We start from the raw sequence: 24,450 nt of genomic DNA, 5'->3' as shown, positions 1-24,450 counted from the left end.
TCCTTAGGTTAGTTAGGTTTAATTAGTTCTAAGTTCTAGGCGACTGATGACCTCAGAAGTTAAGTTGCATAGTGCTCAGAGCCATTTTTTTTTTTTTAATAAAAACAATTTCTGTTAGTATTCTTTGGAAGTTTTCTTGTTTTGTAACCATTTTATTATTCAGATACAGAAATCTACATGGTTTCTTTAATGTTATGAGAAAGACAAGTTAGTTTGTTCCTTGGTTGACTTACACATTTAAACTCATAATGATGTGGAATGAAACATTTATCTATAGTTCTGGTGGAAGGAAGAAGCTTTATAAATTCTTTGATGGGTGAAAAGTCACAATTTTTCATGCACATTGATGTAGTTGGCTTCATATTGTAAACTTACATGATGAGAGACTGAATACTTCAGTAGAAATAGGTATTAAATTTCTACTATAACATTTTCTCATTTCAAATTCATTTTCTGTTTACGATGCAGTGGATCAAAGGTGCCAGTTGGGAAAGGTGTGACAGAGAATGAAGCAGCTTATTCTAATCTACAGAAATTAATAATTGAATCACCTGTTCGAGTTACGCGAACAAAAACACGTGCCTTTGCCCAGGCTGTTGCAGCTGCTGCTGCTACTACAAACAGCAGAGAAAATGGCCAGGTAAGTCAGTGTTATTAGTTAGAATGATGACACCTGTGATAAGATTTTCATCATTTACCTTGAGGATAATGGTACTTACGTAAATTAGTTTGTTTTTCTTGTGTAAATTGAAAGATTACTAAGTTGTAGATGTTAATCTGGCGTTTACTGATGACAGTAAGATGAGTAGCTGACCAACAGGCTTAAATGATAAAGAAAGGTAACTCACCTCACAGTTTAGGCACAAGCCTTCGTTAAAGGAAGACATTGATGTTTGTGAAAATTGCAACATCTAGAAAGAAGAGATTGAATATATCTAAACATTGTGACTGTATAGAATAATACACCAGCGGTAAGTGAGTCACCGTATAAATAAGCTGCCTGTGACTTGGAAGGACAGTGTAATGGCTAGCATATTTAGAGAAGGGCTATTAAATTAAATGCAGTAATGTGAAAGTGACAGTGTGCCTTATCAATGACAAATAGGAGATTTGCCCGAGTATAAGATGACCGTCTTTTTCTTCTTTTTTGAAGAATGACACTGAGAAATTTTCATTATATTCTGACTAATCAAAATTGCAAGCTGTTTTACTGATTTAAAGCGTCTGCTTAGAAACATAAACACTATACATATTCTGAAGTTATACCATTTACCCATTGTATACATTTTGATAGTGCAAGGAGAAATAAAATAAACCAAAAGAAAAGGTTCACATTTTATCTTCACTTTCTTTTTTTGCATACTGTCTGTGCAAGTCTGTGATACCACTATTTTTAATCGATACCATTGGTATCATTATCTGGGATGATAGATTCATCTAACCAATTAGAGGTGAGAAAGGAGAAAATTCACCTAACCAAAAAGAGGTGAAAAAGGAGACAGTGTGTTTCTAAATATAAGTTGCAGTGAAATTTGTAATCTTTGTTGCTGTAGGTACTTGGTAGTTTCTTCAGAATGTATCATGATTTCTAAGATGGAGAATATGGTGGATCTTAATGGCACAGCTTAAATTGCTATGCAAGCCATGGGCATAAATAATATTTACAATTTTGGTTGTTACAAATATTTGGCTGTTTCTTCCAAACATGTTGCGATTACAAGTTTGTGGGACCTTAGAACATAGCTGTTTCTTCTGAATACATAATGGATTTCGTATCTATATTGATATGAATATTTATTTATCTCTTGATTTTGAATGTGTTGTCTGCTTGCTGCTCTCTCATTGGCTGCAGAGAACCAACAGTTGACAAACCCCTTTTTGTTTCCATCATACATCACATAAGCATTGACAACGTTGCTGCATGAAACATATGTCACTAGCCCCTAACTAGACTTCAACCGAGCCCTGCAGATATGTATAGTATTGTTGACTAGATGTCCAATTTTAAAGTCAGTACAATTCTGAGTACAAGTAGATTCATGCAAACTGCAGTTTAAACTTCGCAGATTTTCATAAAAAGCCAGGATACACAATAAGCATGACAAAATCTGCTGCTTACTCACCACTCCCCTTCCCACATTCATCCTATTTCTCAACTAAACTGATGTCACTGTTCCTCCTGCAGTCCTTCTGAATTCTTCAAAATAAATCTGCATGTGACCTCAACTGCCAAAGCTTCACCTGTATATGTAAGACAACCTTGTATTAATCTACTACACAAAGTACAATGGTAACCTCAGCAGCAATAGTTTAATGTGTGAATGTAAGATGACCCTGTATTTTACAAAGTACAAATTTGGGGAAAACCCTTACCATTTACTGTATTTACCCAATTGTGATGTGGGGTTTTTCCAAAATGCGATATTTGAAAAATACAGCGTCATCCTATATTCGCAGATTAAATTACTGTTGTAGAACTCGGCATTTTTGTGTTGTGTAATATGTTGTTATAGATGCCATCTTACATTAACGTAGGAAGCTTTATAAACTGAGGTCATGTGAAGATTTATTTTCAGGAAATCAATAAGGTTGTATAGCGTCAAAAAATTGCTGATATTAGCGTTTGTACTCCTGTCCCTGATGCGTTCAGAGGCAATGTGTAATTTAATTATTTGTTTTAATGGACTATTGTTTAATTGTTCCTTTCGCAAGGATCTGGTGGTTTAAAAAAAATAAAAATAAAGCTTAGTGTGAGATGGACGAGGAGCACCACGGCCAACTGTTGTTTGTCTGCTGCATTAAACATAGGCTGGCCACCCTTGTGCCTGCCGTGCGCATGACAAAAATATAGACCTAGACTATCTCCATAATGCCATTTCAATGTGGTTGAAATCTATTCTAATCTCCTTGTATTGCTTGGACTTCTTTTTTAGCAATAAGTTATTGTAAATGTTTTCTAGATTGATTGAAGAAAGTTGTCACAAAAGTAACACTATTTCTTAATTAGCTCTGTTGAACAAAACATAACATCAATTTTACCAAAGTATATTATGCATTAGTGAAAGAAAAAACTTGACTATTTGTGTAGTAGTTGTGAAAAAGAGATCACAACTAAATCTTTTCCCGAGTTTGCTGCCGTTCCATTTGTGGTCAGAATTAAATTGACTTTAAGTTGGGAGAAATACTCAACAATAGTAGACATTTGTGCAGGTGACACTAAAATTCTAGACGGGGAAAAGCAGCACACTCACGTCTTTCGTGCAGCAATGTTGTTAATGCTCACCGTGAAGGTATGATGTGAGCAAAACGGGGTGTGTCAACTGCTGGTTCTGTGAAGCCAATGAGACGGAAGCAAGTGACGACCTGTTTGGAAGCAAGACAGCAATGAATATAACGTCACATTCTCATGTCAGTATCCGTATGAAATGCGCCATGTATTTTGAAAAAACAGTAATGTACTCAGGTCCCGCAACCTGAAGAAGCAGGATATATTTCGAAGGAACAGCTAGGTACTTGTGACAGCCAATATAAATGTCATTGCTGCTCGTATATAGAAAGATACTGCCTCTTTTCTCACCTCATTAGTTAGGTGAAATTATAATCCCAGATAATGATACCGATGATGATGATGACTAAAAATAGTAATACGGTACAGGACTGCCTTAGTAAGCAAAGAAGGTAGTGAAACTAAAAATTAATGCAAACCAATTTTATTTATTTTATTTCTCTTTGTGTCATTAAAATGTAGACTATCAAAAAATGGCATAACCTTAGAATAAGTATAATGGTAATCTTTTTCTGGAGATACTATATATCAAGGCAACAGTTTGTAATTTTGATTAGGTAGAATATGTTAAAAATAAAATTTTCTCAAAGAGACTCTTTAAAAAAGGTGGGCTGTCTTTTATTCAGGGGCATTTTACACTCTGGTCACTACAGTTATTGGTAAAATATGGCTGTGCAGTATCAGCATGGGAAGTTAGTGAGAACTGTGCAGGATTGTCAGGACCAGGAAAAGGGTGTCGTGTCACATCATTTTGGCTTCTATATAGAATACTGTTAAGCAATGAAAGATGTGTGCAAGTAGTGGCTAGAAAGTGGTTTTATGTATTCACAAGCAGGTACTCAAGCATCCAATGTGTGTCGCCATCATCTTGTCTATATATCTGTAACAGACCATGCATCTTCTTCCATAATGCAGTGCACATAAATACTGTCACCAGCATTGTGAGTCAAAAAAAGATATTACTGTGGTGATCACAGTTTTGTAGCCTGTGTTGTTGAATGGCATAGGGAATATATCTCAGGTGTGATGGTCACTGAAGGCATGTGAAAGTAGTAAGCAAAGAAGGTAGTGAAAAGTAGTGGAAAGTAGTCTTAATGGTGACCATTTCATTTGGATGCAGCCTCACAGTGCCAAATTCACATTCTTGAGGAAAAAATCTTGTTTCACAAAGAGCCTAGCGTTCACCGCACGTTGGTCTATCGGTTATTCATATGATTTTAAACGCACCCCTGTTGGTTTTTAAACATTTTTGAACACATTCTAAATTGATTTCTGAGTGAATCTAAGTTGATTTTTGAATGCGTGCTTAGTGTACTTGATGTCCCTGCCAGGGGAATCCTTGTCACATCATAGTAATCACAAAGGGGGATGGCGCTATACAAGCTGAGTGGAGTGAAACTGAACAGATGAATGCCAGTCACTGTTTGTCTGTGTGGTTGACTGAGTTTGTGAATGATCAGCATTGTTATAATTACTAGTGAAATCCATAGGTTCAGACTACCAGAGTGGAAATAAATGACTAACAGCAATAACAGGTAAGAAAGTTGTACAGTCCTTGGGTATTCAGGGAGTAGCGTGGAAAGTGCGTTGTACGAAACCGTAATACGCCTAACCGGAGAATAATTGCAGGATAACCAAACTGGTGATTCTGGCAGGGTTAGTGATATTAACCGGAGAATCAATTTTGACAATGGCAGGAATAGTTACAGAATTAGTGATGACAAGATTGTTTGTTAGAACAACGAAGGGGAAGAAACGGGGACATCACACAAATTTTGGAAGAATTCAAAATTTATACAAAAATTTCATACTACTACTTTTGGATCTCATGCTTGAGAAACTGGAGCGTATGAGTGAAATGTGGAACTTTTCCTAACATAAAGCTTTTGGCTTGTAGCAGGCCAAATAGGCGTTTCATATTGGTACTTCGTGATTTGTATTCTGGTGTGTTATAAAAATGACCATGGCTGCCTCATTTATTTGGTGTGTGTTACAGTTTCTGCAATATTAGTAATGCCTATTTTGTTTTATCTAGCAGACAGTGACAAAGTAGACGTAACCAGATCGAGAAACCACACCAGTCTTGGGTACTATTTGTGTTAACAGCTTTTTCAGTGGTAGACAATGACATTTAGATTTTTCATGTAGTTAAATGTTTGACGAACTTTGTTCAGGTTATAGATTCTTTTGCATTAGGGAAAGCATGCCATGTAAAGCTGTAGCAAGATTAGAGAGAACAAAAATCCTAGGACCTAAGGATTGAAGAAATGTGTACTGTCTTGCGTGTCTCTTGTCTTTACTGGGTTTATGTATTCTATATTTAATTTTGTTACACAAATCAGCAAGGTATTGGCTAAGAGGCAATAAAGTGTACACATTTTGTAAAGAGTTCTTGATGTCTCAGTTACAAATAATCCTACCCAGTATTAATTGTGAGTTTTTAAGAATGGCAGGATGTCAAACAGGCTGATTGGGAGCAGGAGAGGCATCGCAGGTCATTTTAATTTCCACTGTTCTGAATGTAGTTTGATGGCATCCATTACAAAATTTACACAAAATATACAGAGCGAAAAACAGTGCCGTGCGGTAGAAGAACGCTGTATGAAGAGGTGTGGCACTGCACTTTTGCACACTAAAGTCCAAATAACATGTCTTATATTTCCTTGAACATATATGCTGTACGTATCAGACAATTCAGAAAGGTGTGCGCTACAAAATTGACATATATTTGGAATCGTCGATTTTTGTAAATTTTTGACGTCCTATTTCAAATGCTCGAGGGAGTGGGGGCGCCACTATCTGGTATTGGCCTGGTTTGGAAATATCGAAGATCCTGGACTTATGCACAGAGCAGTCTGAGTTATAATGGGGAGGTTGGTAGTGTCTCCATGACCCGTGTTTACAATTAGTGATTTTGCTGTTTCCTCTTCATTTACTACACTCATGTCAAATGAAAACAAAATGGATTTCACAAGCTGGGAGCCATAAAGTGAATTAAAATACTTTAACATAATTACAGAAGGCTAAAATATGTTATTAGTTTCAGATTTTATTTCGTTTCCACTTTCTGACAGTCAAGCGTTAATCGCCTTGCAGAACAATGAAGCTATTTTTGGAACACGCATTATGTTTGAGTATAATGACTTTTCTGGAGACTAGAAATCTACTCTGTAGGAATCAGCATGGGTTTCGAAAAAGACGGTCGTGTGAAACCCAGCTCGCGCTATTTGTCCACGAGACTCAGAGGGCCATAGACACGGGTTCACAGGTAGATGCCGTGTTTCTTGACTTCCGCAAGGCGTTCGTTTAATGAAGAAAGTAAGAGCATATGGGCCATCAGACCAGTTGTGTGATTGGATTGAAGAGTTCCTAGATAACAGAATGCAGCATGTCATTCTCAATGGAGAGAAGTCTTCCGAAGTAAGAGTGATTTCAGGTGTGCCGCAGGGGAGTGTCGTAGGACTGTTGCTATTTACAATATACATAAAAGACCTTGTGGATGACATCGGAAGTTCACTGAGGCTTTTTGCAGATGATGCTGTGGTATATCGAGAGGTTGTAACATTGGAAAATTGTACTGAAATGCAGGAGGATCTGCAGCGAATTGACGCATGGTGCAGGGAATGGCAATTGAATCTCAATGTAGACAAGTGTAATGTGCTGCGAATACATTGAAAGATAGATCCCTTATCTTTTAGCTACAATATAGCAGGTCAGCAGCTGGAAGCAGTTAATTCCATAAATTATCTGGGAGTATGCATTAGGAGTGATTTAACATGGAATGATCATATAAAGTTGATCCTCGGTAAAGCAGATGCCAGACAGAAATTCGTTGGAAGAATCGTAAGGAAATGCAATCCAAAAACAAAGGAAGTAGGTTAGAGTACACTTGTTCGCCTACTACTTGAATACTGCTCAGCATTGTGGGATCCATACCAGATAGGGTTGATAGAAGAGATAGAGAATATCCAACGGAAAGCAGCGCGCTTCGTTACAGGATCATTTAGTAATCGCGAAAGCGTTACGGAGATGATAGATAAACTCCAGTGGAAGATTGCAGGAGAGACGCTCAGTAGCTCGGTACAGACTTTTGTTGAAGTTTTGGGAACTTACCTTCACCGAGGAGTCAAGCAGTATATTGCTCCCTCCTACATATATCTCGCGAAGAGACCATGAGGATAAAATCAGAGAGATTAGAGCCCACACAGAGGCATACCGACAATTCTTCTTTCCACGAGCAATACGAGACTGGAATAGAAGGGAGAACCGATAGAGGTACTCAAGGTACCCTCCGCCACACACCGTCAGGTGGCTTGCGGAGTATGGATGTAGATGTAGATGTAGATATAGATATAGATATTTTTGTCGGTTTGCTAAAGAAATTTGGCTTTTATTAATCTTTTCCACTGAGGCAGTCATTTTATTTGGAACGAAGTTTTTAATTCCACAGTTTTGGCTAGTTTCAACTGTTCGCTGCATTTCAAGAGCATGTTTTCATATTCTAGTATGTATGGCATTATGCCATAATAAAGAACCAAACAAGAGATAATACAGTACTGGTACTCCAAGAGAATTTGCATCCAGAAAACCACACAGAAAAGCTTAATATCTGGTCGAGAATTCATTTTATTGGCCATCGAAGAAAGACATGTGTTGGCTTCCAGAACAGCACATTATTGCAGTTATAACAGAATCATCAGGCAACACTATCTGGATGGCAATGTAGTTTCCCTCATGACATTCAGCAGCAAATTATAAAGTAGCTTGAAGTAAATAGAAGATCAGGGTCCTAAAAGATACCTCTTGTCGTTCTGACCTGGCTCTTAAAGAAATGTATCATTAGACTTGGGAACCTGTGGTAAACAAAACCACCCGTGGCTGCTGTTGCACAGCTATCAAACATGGGCCTTATGGCAATGGGGATGCTGGTTTTCTCACTTTAAAAGAATTAAAAAAGCCAGCATTAATTAAGCCACCGTGGACCCCAGCAGCACATTTACACAGTTTCTCACCAGTACACTAACGTTGCACATAAAGCGCAAACTAAGCTAACACAAAGTATGCTATACCTTAAACTGGAATTAAACGAGCAAATCAGTAGCATTACACAATAAAAGAACATACTAATAATTCTCTATGATAGGAATCCGTTTCAAAAAATGCAAGGAAGACTTCTGTGAAGTTTAACAAAATGTATACAATATTATAATACCGTGAAACTGGCAGTAGTAGTAGTAGTAGTAGTAGTTGTTGTTGTTGTTGTCTTCTTCTTCAGTCCAGAGACTAGTTTGATGCAGCTCTCCATTCTACTCTATCCTGTGCCAGCCTCTTCATCTCCGAATACCTACTGCAACCTTCTGAATCTGCCTACTGTATTCATCTCTTGGTCCCCCTCTACGATTTTTATTATCCACACTTCCCTCCAATACTAAATTGGCATTCATTTGACGCCTCAGAACGTGTCCTACCAACCAATCCCTTCTTCTAGTCAAGTTGTCACAAATTCCTCTTCTCCCCAGTTCTATTCAGTACCACTTCATTAGTTACCTGATATACCCATCTAATCTTCACCATTCTTCTGTCACACCGCTCTCTTCTTGTCTAAACTATTTATTGTTGATGTTTCACTTCCATACATGGTTACACTCCATGCAAATACTTCCAGAAAGGATTTCCTGACACTTAAATCTATACTTGATGTTAACAAATTTCTCTTCTTCAGAAATTTCAGCTGAAATACTTCACGGAATTGTAACAAAAAAGGCCCCTTTCTTCTTCTTCTTCTTCCTCCATTTCACTTCTTAGTCATCAAGACTTTTGATATTACCTTCTGGAGAGAGGACTCAGCAATTGTAGGACGTCATAAAAGATGTCAGATTTGAGTGTCAGTGGAATACGGTTAAGCTTTCAGTGTACCTCCACCTTCTTGCCATTTTTTTTTTTTAGATCCTGACATGCTTGCATAGAAAAACCAAATCTAGTTTGTTAGGTAGTTTAGAATGTGATCTTTCTAATGAAAATGGTTTAAAAGAGTTTGCAAAAGACACTTTTTTTGTAAAAGTGAAATAAAAAACACATTTTGACTTTTTTTATAAAAATTGTCAGCTTTGCCCTAATTGTGTACACCATAGGAGACTGAAATTGTAGGTTCTAAAACCTTGTATTGTTAAGTTACTAAGCACAAAGTTTTAAATTTATTCCACATTTACTTTTGAAAATATAAAAAACTGAGCTTCATATTTTTTTTTTTTTTTCAAGCAACAGTTTTTTTCGGGAGCCTTAGCTGCAAATTATTCACGTAAAATTGCTGAAGAGATCTTTATCATTGTTATTATCATTATTATTATTGTTATTGTTATTAGTTCTGTTGTACAATGTGGCCAAGTTTTGTCTCTTTCAAGAAAATGTTGCCGAAGATATTATGTCTCCAAGTCCCTGAAAACTTGGGGGTCCGCTGTTGAAAACTGTGCTAAGGGCCAAAATAAAGGAGAACTATATCTCTGCAAGTATTGAGTTGGTGGTAATGAAACTTAACCATTTATTATTGTTTATTATTTTATCAAAATTTATGTTGCTCGAGTGGGAAACTCTAGACCAGTTTGCATGAAATGACCCAATTACAAACTATTGTCCACCCCCCACCCCCAAATTTTCCATAACCCCCAGAAGATAATTTACTCAGCCAAAATGGCTGTTGTAAAGTGAACAGGTTATATTTATTGATTTGAAGAATACTATGCAAATCAGTATTTAATCACTAAAAAAGTTATTTACTTCTTGACTTTTGTGCTTTGTCGTATTTGTGAAAATGCTTGTATTGGTTGATACGTGCTGCATAACATGATAACATGATTCAATGTAATGGATACATTACTTATACAATCCTCAATGTGTTTAATCCATAATAATAATATTAAATGTGAAAGTAACTGTTAAATTTTCATGACTAAACTGGCGAACGGATTTCGACGAAATTTGTTTTGCAGTAGCGTGAACCCTGAGGAAGAACATAGGCTACTTTTGAGAGTGGGGGTATAAATCGATCCCTAAGAGGGTGAAGTAGGGAGTATTCATTTCCTTGAAAGTTATTTGTGATTTATGTTGAGGCTCTTGAATCTTTTGTGTATGAACTGAAATAATCATATAATGAAATTATACCTTTGAGACCATTTGTTTGCTGCTCCTATTAGTATTGACTTGGTTATAAGAACTGTAACATGGAAGTAACTTAGCAGCATAGAGTCCAAGGAGAATACAGTAGCCATTGCTCAGTGAGCAATCTATTCCAAAGCACTGGGTGACTTCATTTATTCAGAAGGGGAGACCAATACCGTTTGACTTCTTTTGGCAGGTTGACATTGTAGTGTGATGATAGAATTGAGACAAATGCCCTGCAATCTATCTCAAATGATTTTATGGAAACTATTTGGAGAAAAAAAATCGTTAAACTGTGCAGGGCAGCTTCAGGATGTTATACCCATCATTTCGTTAATTGTCATAGTTATTGCGATAATTCAGTTAAGGGACTGCATGAAATTCAAAAAAGTCTGCAATAAAAAGAGGGGTCATGATGATTTTGTGTGTGGTGCATATTACATAATATGCTGTCGCGTATGAATTTTAGCTAATATATTACATTTTTCTTTAGACTTGGATGAAGATCTCTATCTGTCACCAGTTTTGAGAAAATTGATCTTATGTGCCATACTCACTTGTGATTGCATATATTAGCGATAAAACCAGAATGAAATATCCTTAACATTACTCATATTTCATAAACAGTTTGAGATATCAAAAATAAATTTAGTCAAATTATATTAAGCAAAGAGTAGAGCATTTTGCTCTATGGTTATTATGGAAAACTTCATTATCTACATGTTACTCCGTTAAATAGATACTTTTACGATGAAGGAATGTAATTTTTAAGAGCTATATATAGCTGGTGAAACGAGAAATGCTGCAAGTTTTGGAACAACGTAAGTGAAGACTTCACACATTTATTTTTGTACTGAGGCTGGGCGTTTTGTTAAGATGTCAACCTTACTTGTCCTCAGATGTGCACTTTATAAATTTAAATAAACCACTGTTTCAGAGTTCTCTCGCTGTTGTGTCTGCACAACATGTTAGTGAGGTGACATTGTGTAAACTGTGCTGTGTTTTATCAAAAGAAACAGATTTTGATATGGCAATGAGAGAAATGTAGGTTTTAATTAATTTGCCACTCATGATGCTTCTCTGAAAGTTACGAATGGTTAATAAATTGCTGCTTTTGTTACACTTTCAGTGGGATTCTTTTTAGATACTAAGGAAATCGGAAATGACAATAGATCTTATGGATGGTCGCCATGCATGTGCAGGTGGGGAGTGGTTCCATGTAATATTTACAAAAGATGTGAGCCTAGGATTCAGTTTAGAATAACACTTCCCCTCCAGCACTTGGCATTTCCCTCACAGCATGTTGACAACCTACTTGCAACCACCATCACTATTGCTCTCCCCATTCCTGCCCTTCCAAGTGCACATCTACTAGCCATGTTATTCTGCACACGCTCTGCTTACTTCCATTTTACCATTTTGCACCTGCCGGATACAGATTTGTTTTTCTGACATTACCTACGATCTGCCCACCATTTCATGATTTGTAAAACACATTTTAGTACGCTTGTTGCAAGACTCATTCCAAGTAACAGCATATGTAGTATGTTGAAAATGAGTTGTGTGAAATTAGGTCATAACTATACTTACATATATTTCAAAGATCATGTTTTACTGTTGGTTTGTTGCCTGCAAACAGATTAGAAAGCAAACTCATTGAATAATGAACTCTTCTCACAACTTTCCTCTTTCATGATAATGTAATTGTCTACTGTTGATATAAAGTAAGTACGGAAATGTCAATTGAATGTTATCTTCCCCCTCCTCTCCTCTCTCCTTTGCCTTTTTCCACCGCCTCTGATGTCAAGTGTACCCAGCTTTCTGACTGGTTGAACCATTTCTAACTTTTATAAGAATTTATTATTGTCGGTATTTACTCCATGTTTGAGCCACTTTTCTTTATAAGTTACTAAACATGCAAGGTTAATTGAGAAATGTTGTTTACCATGATAGAGAAACTTTTGCTGATTATTTCGGTTGATATTACAGATATATACTGTACTCCAACCATCAAAAATGGAAAGGGCGTCCACTTGTACTCCATAGTCTTTTAAAATGTACCGTTTGTACATATATTTAGGAGTTAAGGAGATCACCCACTGAATAGCAGAAGTGTTGAACTGTTGACAGCCACACACAAGTGACTAAGAAAATCTTGTTTGATTTCAGAACAAATCCTTTGTTGAGCTAGAGTGGACACACACACACACACACACACACACACACACACACACACACACACACACACACACACACACCTGTACTGGCTGGACACACAGTGCTGGGATTGTATTTTGGCAGGAGTAGGGTGGGGCGGGTAGAGGGAAGAAGCAGAAGAGGGTTTGGGGGTGGGTAAGTAGTGGCTTGGAGAAGGGAGAGCAGGTTTGTTGGCTAGGAATGTGAGAGGGAGGGGTGCCAGGTGCATGGGTACCAGAGACGATGGGGAGTCGCACTCAAAAGAAGAGGTCATTTCATTCCAAGTGGTTTAAAGGTTCCCACGTGACCATCACGGATTTTGATGAAATTTTGAATGAACAAGTTCACACATGCCCAATGAACACTGATAAAGTCTCACAATCATTAATTTAATACTTCCAGAGTCGTAGTTCATTTTGTTCGACCCCATAGTGCAGTTATCAATAGTGCACCCACGAGTTTTGAGCAACTTTGAAACATAATGTCTCCGGTAATATTGTCTTGATAGAAACAAAACTAGGTCATCTTGTACAACTTTTTATGCTCTCTTTTAAAAAAAATAATTAAAAAAATTTCCTCGGTGATTTGCATAATGATAATTTGAAGCAAAAATGCTGAAAAAATAAATGTTTGAAAAAATGTGTAGTTTTGTATTTTATATCTCCGAAAGTAAGAGTGCGATAATCCTGAATCATTGCTATGAAAGACTTGTCAGTATAGGGTCTTAAGATATAAAACTTCATTTTCCTACTGCTTTCCAGTAGTTGACAAATAGATGGCAAATTTGACAGTCTTTATAAAAATACCAAAAATGTCTGTTTTTGACCCAGCTTTACAAAGTGTCTTCTGCAATTTATTTTAAACCATTTTCTTTAGAAAGACCATATTCTTAACCACCTAAAAACTGTATTTGGTTTCAAAGCGTGAGCACATAAGGGCCCCCCCCCCCCCTCAAAAATATTAGATGATGACAAGTTGGAGTTCCATTGAAAAGTTCCCCATATTTCACTGATAATCTAATTCAATCTGACATCTTTTATTATGTTCTACAATTGTTTAGTTTTCTCTGGGGAAGATAATATGAAGTCTTGATGACTAGGAAGTTGAATGAATTACAAAATTAGTAGGAAGTGAGATATGTATGAATAACTTGAAAAACTTTTACAAAAGCAATGTTTTTTCGCTACTCATCATGACTTATTTCAGCCTGTTTTTGTGCTACAACCACAGGATCAAACTGTTTCTAAACTTTACAGTTTAATTCTGCATTATCAGACAGTGGAGGTCATGGTAGGGTAGTAAAGTTGTGTAACAGCTGCAGCACACATCATATAAGTAACCTACAGGTTTCAAACCACTGCCATATTGTGAAAATTTTGGTAAAGTTCACAGCAGTCTTCCTGATGTTTCTTGGAATGAATTCATGTTGCAGAGAATTATTAGTATTTATTTTTGTTGCCTAATGCTATTCACGTACTAATTTAATGCTGGTGTGAGGTATAGTGTGCCTCATGTTAGCATAGCCTGCAGTTAATGTGAAACATTAGTATACACATGGAAAATTGTATAAATGTACTGGTGTTGTCCATGTGGGCTTAACCACATCTGGTTTCTTTTATAGTTTGAAAACCAGTATCCTCATCATCTTAGGGGCCATGCCCGATAACTGTGCAACAGCAACCACGGGTGAATTTCTTTACCACATGTTCCCAAACCTGATAAGGATTTCTTTGCACAAGATCCCAAGCCGATGATACATTTCTACATGTGTCAGACGCCAAATTTAAAAGGGTTTTCTCTTAGGCTCCTACTCTTATGTTTACTTTATGCTACTTGAATTTTTTAAAGGTTTCATTAATTTGCTGCAGAATATAATGAGGAAAAGTATACTACCAGCCAGATGACACCACTGATGGGAGTGTTTGGGAAAAATTTTCGTCAGACAGAAACCAAAGGATTCCTTATTCCATTTCATGTTTTATAAAAATAATTTTGTAGAGCTGAATGCTGTATAGACATCTAAAAGGAAGAGGAAGGAAAAGACTACTTGTTTGTAGTGTCTCTGAATCAGCTAATTTCAGTCATCTGAATTTTTGATATTACCTTCAACTGTGAGTACTAAACAACTATAGAGACATATTTAATAAGTCTCGGCTGTGAACTCTGTCGTCGTCCCCCCTCCCCCTCCTGCTCCAACCACATTAATGGAGGTGCATGCAGGTGGTGTTATCATTTAATAAGTATCAGCTGAATATGAACCCATTTTTCACTGAAATTCCCCCATGCCATTCCTTTTTAGGGCCTTGTATGCTCGCATTGCAAAACCAAATATAGTTTTTTAGGTGATTTAGAACATGGTCTTTCTAAACAAAACTGTTTAAAAGGATTGGCAGAAGACTTTTTCATGAAAGTGGGCCAAAAATAGCCATATTTAGAAAAATCATCAACTTTGCTCACGATTTGTGAACTTTTGGAAAGCGATAGGGGAATGAAATTTTCTTTTCTGAGACCTTGTATTGGTATGTTGTTATGGGCAATGTTTCAGGTTTAACCCACAGTTACTTTCGGAAATATAAAAAGCTAGACTTCATATATTTTTAAAGTGTGTATTCCTCCTGTACCACACTCCTATTCAGTTATCATCAGCTTCCCACCCATCTCTCCGTCTCTTTCCTTGCTGTTACTTAATAAGGGTAAGTGCCTTTTCCCATTCCATGTCCTGTAACATTTACACAGAGTGATAAAGATGTGCGAGTTTCACTGCATAAGGAACCAATACATCGATGATATGGAGAGCTGTTTGTAGTGAAGTAACTGAAATGAAGAATGTTGACAACAGTCAATTTATCTTGCTGTGATACTGATTGGGTCGCCACAGCATGAAGTTTAATTTTGTCAGAAATGAATAGTGACTACTCTTCCACAGTGCTTCAAATTAGAGTGTTCTCATGTGACATACTAATTGTTCAGAATAGTGTGAACTCAAATGATAAACATTTCATAACAGTCATATTATAAGATACTTTGGCTTCAGAAAGAGTAATTTCTTCTGTGTGACAATTCCTTTCAGAGTTTTTAATTTTGTATTTTTTTATGCTATAGGAGCCTGTCACAAAGCTATTCCTACCAGAAAATGTTTCCAGCATTAAATATTCCAAGAAGAAAGTAAAAATCACCAACAAGAAAGAGGTACCACGATTACAATATCTAATTTTAAAATTTTTTGTATGTTGCAAAGGCCAATGCAATTTAGGTATCAGATGAGATGTAACACTTTCACATTATATATGGATGGGCATACTTGTATTCACAGTACAGTCAGTAAGAACTCTGAATGAAACAACCATTTCTGAACAGCAGAAACATTTTTCTGAGGGCTGGTAGGCGATGAAGACTCAAGTCTCGGCTGTGAACTCTGTCGTCGTCCCCCCTCCCCCTCCTGCTCCAACCACATTAATGGAGGTGCATGCAGGTGGTGTTGCCAGACTGTGGCAGAGAGCAGGAGGTAGGGGGTGAAAAGACAGCACTCAGCAGAAGAAAGTCGTACATTACGGAACTGGTTGGTGGCAACAAGTCAACTTGCCAAAACATCACACCATCTGAATGAGGCCACCCATCTGAATACATGAGCAGTTCAGAATCTCATGTGATAAGGAAATAAATCCCAAAACAGTGGATTTGTATATTTTGTTTTAAGAGTTGATCAGATATGAGCCGAGTGCAAGATTTATTTCACACTCTTAACACTGGAGCAGATGGACGATGGAGTGGTCTTTTTATATGTGCTTGACCACTACAAAAATGTTATTACTGGTAACAAGCTCATTGTTTTACTTATGAATGGGATGTGAAATCTCTTTAATATGTCTATGAAGCCTTTCACGATGGAATCGTCGGATAAAAGTTTTTGGTGAACTTGATACATTAGATTTAGATAAAGTCCCAAGCTTTCTGTGATCTCCTTCATCATTGTTGTCAGGGATTAAGTCTGACACCTCTTTCACTTTCAGAAACATCCGTCCTAAACACTGGAAGAACTGCGCTCGAACGGTTCAAGGATCCGTATTATGTTAGTGTTTTTCAATAGCAAATGCATCATTTGTAAAGAGATGGTGTTTTCTGGAACCATAATTAGTATGGAGTTTTATCAACAAGTGTTCATCAAATTGCAGCTTGAGATCACTGACTCATTAAGCCAGTTATTATGTGGTCTCTCTCAACCTGCTTCTGTGTGACAGTGCCTTGTCTCCTGTGCAGCTGTTCATCACTGAAAAGCTAACGTCAGTGTTGCGTAATTCAGCTTGTTCACCAGACTTCACAGTTGTGAAATTTTCTTCTTTCCTAAACTGAGAAGTTACTTCTTGAGCTCAAGATAAGACTCAAGTGAGGTGGTCTTGGAAGGCTTTGACAAATAAAACTCCAAACAGTTCAAAAGGAAGACTTCTCTGAAGCCATGACTACATTGGAAACATATTCTGATAAATGTTTTGTATCAGAAGGACTTCATTTTGAGTAAACATACATTAAAAACTCATATGCCTCAGATTTTTAATGTGGCAGTGTCTTGAGCCGTGAACTTGGGGTCTGTACTGTGTATACGATATGATCAACCGTTCTTCTCTCTTAAAGCCTCATTAAGCTACAGATTCCAATTAATTGCATGCATAGCTGAGATTTCTCTCCTCCACATTCACTATTATGAAAATAAATAGAGAATTATTCTGGAACTCCATTTCTTCAGCTAGGTGTTGCATGATGAATTGAGATTTCCACCTTGTGCAGGATACAAAGCTGTCCCGAATTTCTGTCGCCCTGGGATCTATCAGGTGTAGTTAACTTATCTAACGGTTTCAGACCTTGTCTTTGGTAGTTGCTGTGCAGATGCATGTGTATGTAAAGCCACTGCTAATATCACTGATAAGTTTTCACAAATGATTCTGTCTAAATGAGAAGAATTAATTTGCGTGGACAGTTGCAGTATTAAGAACAACAATTATCAAGGCAGAAGAAAATTATTAAAGTAATGAATTTATGGGAAACTGATTAAACTAATGCAGTGAATCAGTGATATACTTTTCGCTACCACAGTGGTGGTGGTGGTGGTGGTGGTGGTGGTTGTGGTTGTTGTTGTTGTTGTTGTTGTTGTTGTTGTGAACAAAAATGTGTCCCTGGGATGGAAATGTCATTTTGTGGTGTTTAATAATTCATACATATATTAATGGCTGTGTTGTTCTCCATATTTTACTCACTTTATTGTCACTTTAGTGAAGACCTATCAGTATTGTAATATTTCCAATGTCTACTTATTGTTTTTTGACGATATCTGTATTAATCTAAAGATCAATTTTATAAAATTTTGATATTATGTATTAATGTGTAATTATATTTAACTGTCACGCATTAATATTCTTCATGTTGAGGATTTAACATTCTTACACTGGATTCTTTTAACAATTTATGTTCTTTTTTAACAACAATAATAATAAAAACAGTTTATATGTAAGCCCCATGTTACATGAGTGTGCCACTTAGAAGATAAATTCTGATCCTGTTTACCTTCCTGAGAGACAGCAATGTAAATGTGACAGAAACTGAGTGCACACAGATCAATATGCACGATACAGTAAAGATTACAGTACAAGCAGGCATAGATTCAAACTTCCAACTTTTTAATACATTTTGGTGGGAACTTGTAAATCAGTCATTGATCAGTTGATTGTGTTAATTTTTCTCTTTTGCCATTTTCATCATGTGAACAAGCTACTGAACTGTTGAGGTACATTTAAGTATTTTAACTTCGTGAATTTTCTCTCGAACAAAATGCTGTGAGTCAGTATGCTTAGAGCACCACTTATTTTTGATAAAATGATAGCTTATTTGTCCTGAGAGTTTAACGCCTTTTTCAGGAACAACATATGTTTCCCTCATTAATCTTTTCATCTCGTAAAATTCCCTATGTCCACTATGTTAAGTTGCACTCGATTTTGAATCAAAATAATTATAATTTTCCCGCGATTTATGCAGTAACGAAAAAAATGTTTGTGAAGAAAAGATATGATGCTAGCATGATGTTGGTCATCCAGTAGCATTTACAAAGATTAAATGGTTAAGTTTATTGACACCAGAGCACTCTACTCTGTGGACTTGAACCGGTAAAGGTGTTAAAGTTCGGCGTGGTGGCTGGAGGGAGTAACTAGGTTTGTTTGAATAAAGAGTTAATTACTAATCACAATCATTTCCAAACTGTGTCTACTGTGCATACGCAGTTTCATGATTGTTGTAATCATCATGGCACCTTTGCTGAGAATGACAAAAAAATGTCGTAAACGGCAGGAAAATGTTAATTCCAGGAACATAAAGGCGGAGTTATACTGTACTTCATAACAGATGATTGCTTCTGATGAGTGTGACATCATGACTGTTTACATTAGGTTTGTTTGAGCAGTTGCTGTGGGCTCATGTTCAGTTAAGTCACATATGAAGCAGTTCCTGCATCTGGCTACTTGAAGTGTGGCTGTTAGCTGTATTGGCAGTAGCAGCGAGCAGTCATATGCTATCTGATAAATTCCTTTGCTGCGCCCAAGCTGACAGATTTGCACATGTGCAGAGCAGTCTGAGTTGTAGAGGGGAGGAGATAGTCTCCACGTGAACCGTGTTTACGTTTCGTGATCTTGCTTTTTCCTCTTTGCTTACAGCTCTCATGTAAAATGAACTCAAAACGGATTTCTGTGGCCTGGAACTATCGATGAATTCAATCAGTGAATTCACATTAATTACAGAAGTCTAAAATACGTAATTACTTTGTTTTCTTATTTCCATGTTTTTGCCAGTCAAGCACTTATCATTCGCCTTGCAGAACAATGAAATAATTGCTGTTGGTTTGCTACAGAAATTTGTCTTTTATCAATCTTTCCCACTGAGGAAGACTTTTTATTTGAAATGAAGTGTTTCATTCCACACTATTGGCTAGCTTCAACTGTTCACTGAGTTTCAAGTGCACGTTTGCATCTTCTGGTATTACGCCATAATAAAGAACCAAATATGAGATAATTCAGTAGTCTTAGTCCAAGAAAATTTACATTCCAAAAACTACTCTGAAATGCTTAATATCAGATTGGGACCTACTTCATTGTGAATGTGGACATATGAATGTGCACTTTAAGCCAAATTATGCATCTTAGTCGGGTTTACAAAATTCTGATGCTCATTGAATATCCTCTGATGTCCTGTTTCTTTTATGACATAATTTAAGTTCTCTTAATGCTTTATATGTACAAATATGCGAGCTTCCTATGTCATTGGAGCTACGCAAGAGCAGTAAAAAATGCCTGTTTTCTGGCAGTCTGTGGCAACTGCTGAAGCGAACATATTTCCAACAGGTAGTAAGAAAATATTGCAAACGGCGGTTTGAAAAGCATTACTTTCAAATTAAATTTCCTTTTACAAAGGATGAATTATGTTACGTATGAGAATGTGCAATGAATTTATTAAATCACAGAGCATTTGGCTCGCATTTAAAACTTAACACTTTGGGGTTCAGCTATTTAGAAGAATTTCCAGCATACGAAAATATGCAGCATATATGTTGCTGCACATCAAAGATCTTTCAAAAGCATCTCTCTCTCTCTCTCTCTCTCTCTCTCTCTCTCTCTCTCTCTCTCTCTCTCTCTCTCTCTCTCTCTCTCAAGTGCCGGAAAATTCTATGCCGGTGTATAAAACCTTAACCAATCAAAGGGTTCACAAGTTTTACAGTTTTGCCGGAAAGTATACTACAGTCATTTAACATGGAAAAAGTGTATTTTCACGTGGGTAAAAATGATTTTTAACCAGGATATCCGGGATTTTTTGCCCCCCTTCCTTGTCCGTGTATTCACCCTGTTTTAATACATTTAGTTGTAGCATAGAAATCATACATTTAGAAAATGAAATGTCTGATTTGCAGAGTTCCCAGCCCCAAACTTCATACTCCCGCCTCTCTAAGAACTATTGTCAGTAAAAGTAGCAGGGGCTGAACAGTATAGACAGTGCCTAATATGAATATGCTACATGGGGAGGAGAACATGAGTGATTTTTATGTGTGGTTAATGCAATTGGGGCAGGTATTTCCAAACGTGGATGTACTATACAGGAAAATGTGGTAATAAGGGATGTGCAGTTCCACTGTATCTTAGTGAATTTTATGCTATTATTAGTGCGCAGGTTTCATCATAATCTTTTGGTAACATGATTTTCATTGTTTACAGTGTGGCCTTGTTAAATGTTTTGTGATTTTTGAAAATCTGTTCAGCATTAATAATATTTTCTGTGGAAGACAACTGAATTTTTTCTTCTTTTATAGACATTTGTCAGTGTTATCCAGTTATTGTGTGCCTTTCAGTATCAATGCATTTGATTTGAATAAATATGTAGAAAGTTATCAAACATCCTCATCCACATTCTTGGGTGGAGGAATTCTAAAAGACTCAGATAAACATCAAAGATGAATTCTTCTGTACTGTTCTCATTTGGGCTTGTGGCCTGCAAATTTTTGATTGGCCCAGTAGTCTTCAGTTATGTTTAAACTTACTCCAGTCTTATTTGTTAGTTCATCTTCATTTTATGTGCGAAAAAAATAAAAATTTAAATTTATTCTTGTGATTGATCATAATTATGTTTCAAATAAATTGTCGTAAATCATTTCTTCATTATAAGTGACGCTTCTTGCTTTTGCTGATCACTTATGAGCAAGTTCAGATAACCAGTACACTTTACTGTCTGTGCAGTAAATTACAGATTACAGTCACTGTGTTTCATGTGCTACAACTACTATTCGTAGGTGTTGAAAACTTGACCTCTTTTCGTTCCAAGCTTTGTTGGTCAACATCTTGTGTTCTTTCCTAGATGCTCCATTTAGGAAATGCATTACTGTGGAGACTCTTCTATCCCAAACTTTGTGAAGAAGTGAGTTTCAAAGAGTAAGCACCATACTTTCACAGCAACAGTTGTTGCAGTTGCTTGTTACACCATTTTTTCTCGCATATGACTTAAAGTTGTCTGATTCTAATTTGAATTTACAAATTACTTTCCATTGTTTCTGCAAAAGATACGAATCTTCATTATAGTTTGGTTTTCAGTGAGTTTCTTAAGAATTCAAAATATTTCTGGTTCCTGATTTCTATTGTTAAGTGTATGCAAGAAAGCCTCTTTTTACCAGTCTTAAGTATCCAGCTTCCTTAATTCATGTGGTATGTTTTGATCTAGACAGATTAAAAATATGTGGTTCAACATTTCATTAACTTGAGATGTTGAAGCCTTCGAAGGAAATTTGATCTGGTTACCTTCCAAGAATGTGCCACCAGGTGTGTATTTAGCTCCTTTACATGTGATGTCTTTGGCTAAACATTTATGTAGCGCTTCTGTTGTATGAGATTGTCAGTCTCCCTACGCAGTGGTGTGGCACAGATTAGCGTCATTTGAAAATGTTGCTGTATTTGCTCCAGCTGGCCAGCCTGATTTGTACATGGAATTGAGATGGAGTGCTATGGAAATAAGGTTGGTTGCTGTGTCATCAGTATGGCAGCACTTACTATTGAAATCAGATCACTTTTTTCTATTATGTTTTATGTACCCAAAGCAAATGTGTCAAAATTCTGCTATGTAAGTACCTTTGTTAATTTATTTCTTCCTTTTGTACAAATTTCATACACATGAATAAGTGTGCAATCAATTCCTTTTGTAAGTATACACTTGTTCTTGGCTGTGATAACTATTAAACTGGGCACTGTGTTGAATGAATTTAATTATATATCAAACAATAAGTGTGGACTTGGAATAGCAATATTAGGAAAAGGATAAATTGCTGTGTACCACATACAGGAGGTCTTCAGTTGTAGACAGGCAGTGAAAAGCCTGTTAAAAAAAACACACACACACAAAACAAAAGCACTGCGCACGTACACACACACACACACACACACACACACACACACACACACACACACACACAAAAACCGCTATGGTCGGGCCAAAGTTGTCATGTGGTTTTTTTTGTGTGTATGTATATATTTCCAAAGGAGCACTTCTTTGTCTGAAAGGTTGTGTTTAACATTCTTTTCATGGTGCCTGTTGTGATTCAGTGCATCCTCTGTGTTGTTAGTAGGAATCCAGCCTTCTCATAATATTGTTTTAATTGTGTATGTGCTTTGATAAACTTGGAAATGCACCAGTCAGTTTTAAAGGCAGTATTTGTTGCTGGAGATTTAAAAAAGTATTGTACATGTTGTTGCCTTTGGCAATGGCTTACAGTAGATCTCAATTTTTCTCCAGTGTTCTAAGTTAAATTGGTGTGTTGTGACAAGGAGGACTTTCAGGAACATGACATGCATTATTCCTATGATAATTCCATTTAGCCTGAAGGATTGCATTGGCCAGAAAGTGACTTCAAGCAAACATTGCTTTATATTGTACTGTAATTTTATGTTCAATAAATATTCTGCGATAGGAATGTTCAGATTTTCCAAATCAGTAATTTGAAGTTGAGAGCCTCCGTAGACCTCTCAGCTTATCCTACACATCTGTGGCTTTTGTAAAAGGCTGGAAAACTATATGATTTGATAAATGAATGAAAGAAAGTATCTTCACTCTTGTGGCATCTCCCTTTGTTTCATATATGTGATTTTTAAAAATCATCCCTCCCCCCCCTCCCCCTTACTCTCATAGTGTGTCATATTTATGCTGAAAACCTTGTGAACTACCACTTGCTGTAATTCATTCTCCCTTTGTTTCTTGATCAGTGGTAACAAGTCAGCATCCAGACTAGGAAGTTTCAGCTATCCAGTCTTTTCCTGCTTTAGATAAAGAACGCTGTCTTTATGTAATGCAGGGCTGGGAGTCATAGACCTGTGGCTTGGAATAGTTTCAGTTTTACAAACATAACTTATTAATGCTTTATACTGCGGAACATATAAATTTTCAAACACAGGCTGTAACATAAATGCCGATAAATAACCACATGTGCAACTTGGCACATATTGTAATGCTGCTGGGCATATATTCGTACTCCCAACAGTTCCAAATACCAATGTAAATATTTTTTGACGTGTGAAATCTAATTGTATGGTTTATTATGCAGAATTCAATCAAGAAGGGGAAATATAATTAACTGGGTAAATGTAGAATAGTACGCATTATCAGATTTGACATTGTGCTCTGTTTTTTTTTTTTTTTTTTTTTTTTTTTTTTTTTTTTTTTTTTTTTTTTTTTTTTTTTTCTGAACAGTATAGTCCCCATCAAAGAAGTTCCCTTCAACAGCTATACACCAGCAGAGTCGTCATTCTCAGTTTTGGTAGCAGCGCTGAAAGTCTTCAAACTGTGAAAGCTTTTGACATATTAGTCGCGTTCTTTTGAATGTTCTCCAGAGACCCAAAATGACGTCCTTTTAAGACATTTTGCAATTTTTGGAAAAGAAAGAAGTCACAAAGACTCATATCAGGTGAATGGAGGGGGTGGGGGACTGTGGAACAACAAAAATGTGTTTTGAGGTAAAAAATTCTTTGGTGGAAGTTGGTGTGTCACATGGAGCGTTGTCGTGATGCAGCAACCATTTGTATGCAGTCTCTGGTCTCACTCAGTCCACTCTTTTTCCTGAGCTTTTCAAGGACGTCTTTTTAAAACACTTGACTGACAATTCGTCCTGGAGGAACAAAATCTTTAATGTCGAAAAAGGAAATAAGCATTGTTTTGATCTCTGATTTGCTCGTTCAAGCTTCTTTCAGTTGAGGAGATGTATCAGTGTGCCACTTCTGACGTTGCTCAGAATCATACTCAAAAATCCA

The 24,450-nt window shown here is 36.7% G+C and overlaps 1 protein-coding gene across 2 annotated transcripts in view; it reads left to right on the top strand.

The window, feature by feature from the left end:
* The window catches only part of LOC124601234 (calponin homology domain-containing protein DDB_G0272472), a 142,059-nt gene that overhangs the window by 79,462 nt on the left and 38,147 nt on the right, over positions 1-24,450 (top strand). For both annotated transcript variants that reach the window (XM_047136229.1, XM_047136227.1), the window contains 2 exons: positions 469-640; positions 15,740-15,826. In XM_047136229.1, coding sequence (XP_046992185.1) covers positions 469-640; positions 15,740-15,826 — 259 coding nt within the window. The remainder of the gene's footprint in view (positions 1-468; positions 641-15,739; positions 15,827-24,450) is intronic.

The sequence above is a fragment of the Schistocerca americana genome, chromosome 1, assembly GCF_021461395.2.
Source record: "Schistocerca americana isolate TAMUIC-IGC-003095 chromosome 1, iqSchAmer2.1, whole genome shotgun sequence".
In the NCBI taxonomy this organism is placed as follows: domain Eukaryota; kingdom Metazoa; phylum Arthropoda; class Insecta; order Orthoptera; family Acrididae; genus Schistocerca; species Schistocerca americana.
This window is presented reverse-complemented; position numbering and strand designations above follow the sequence as displayed.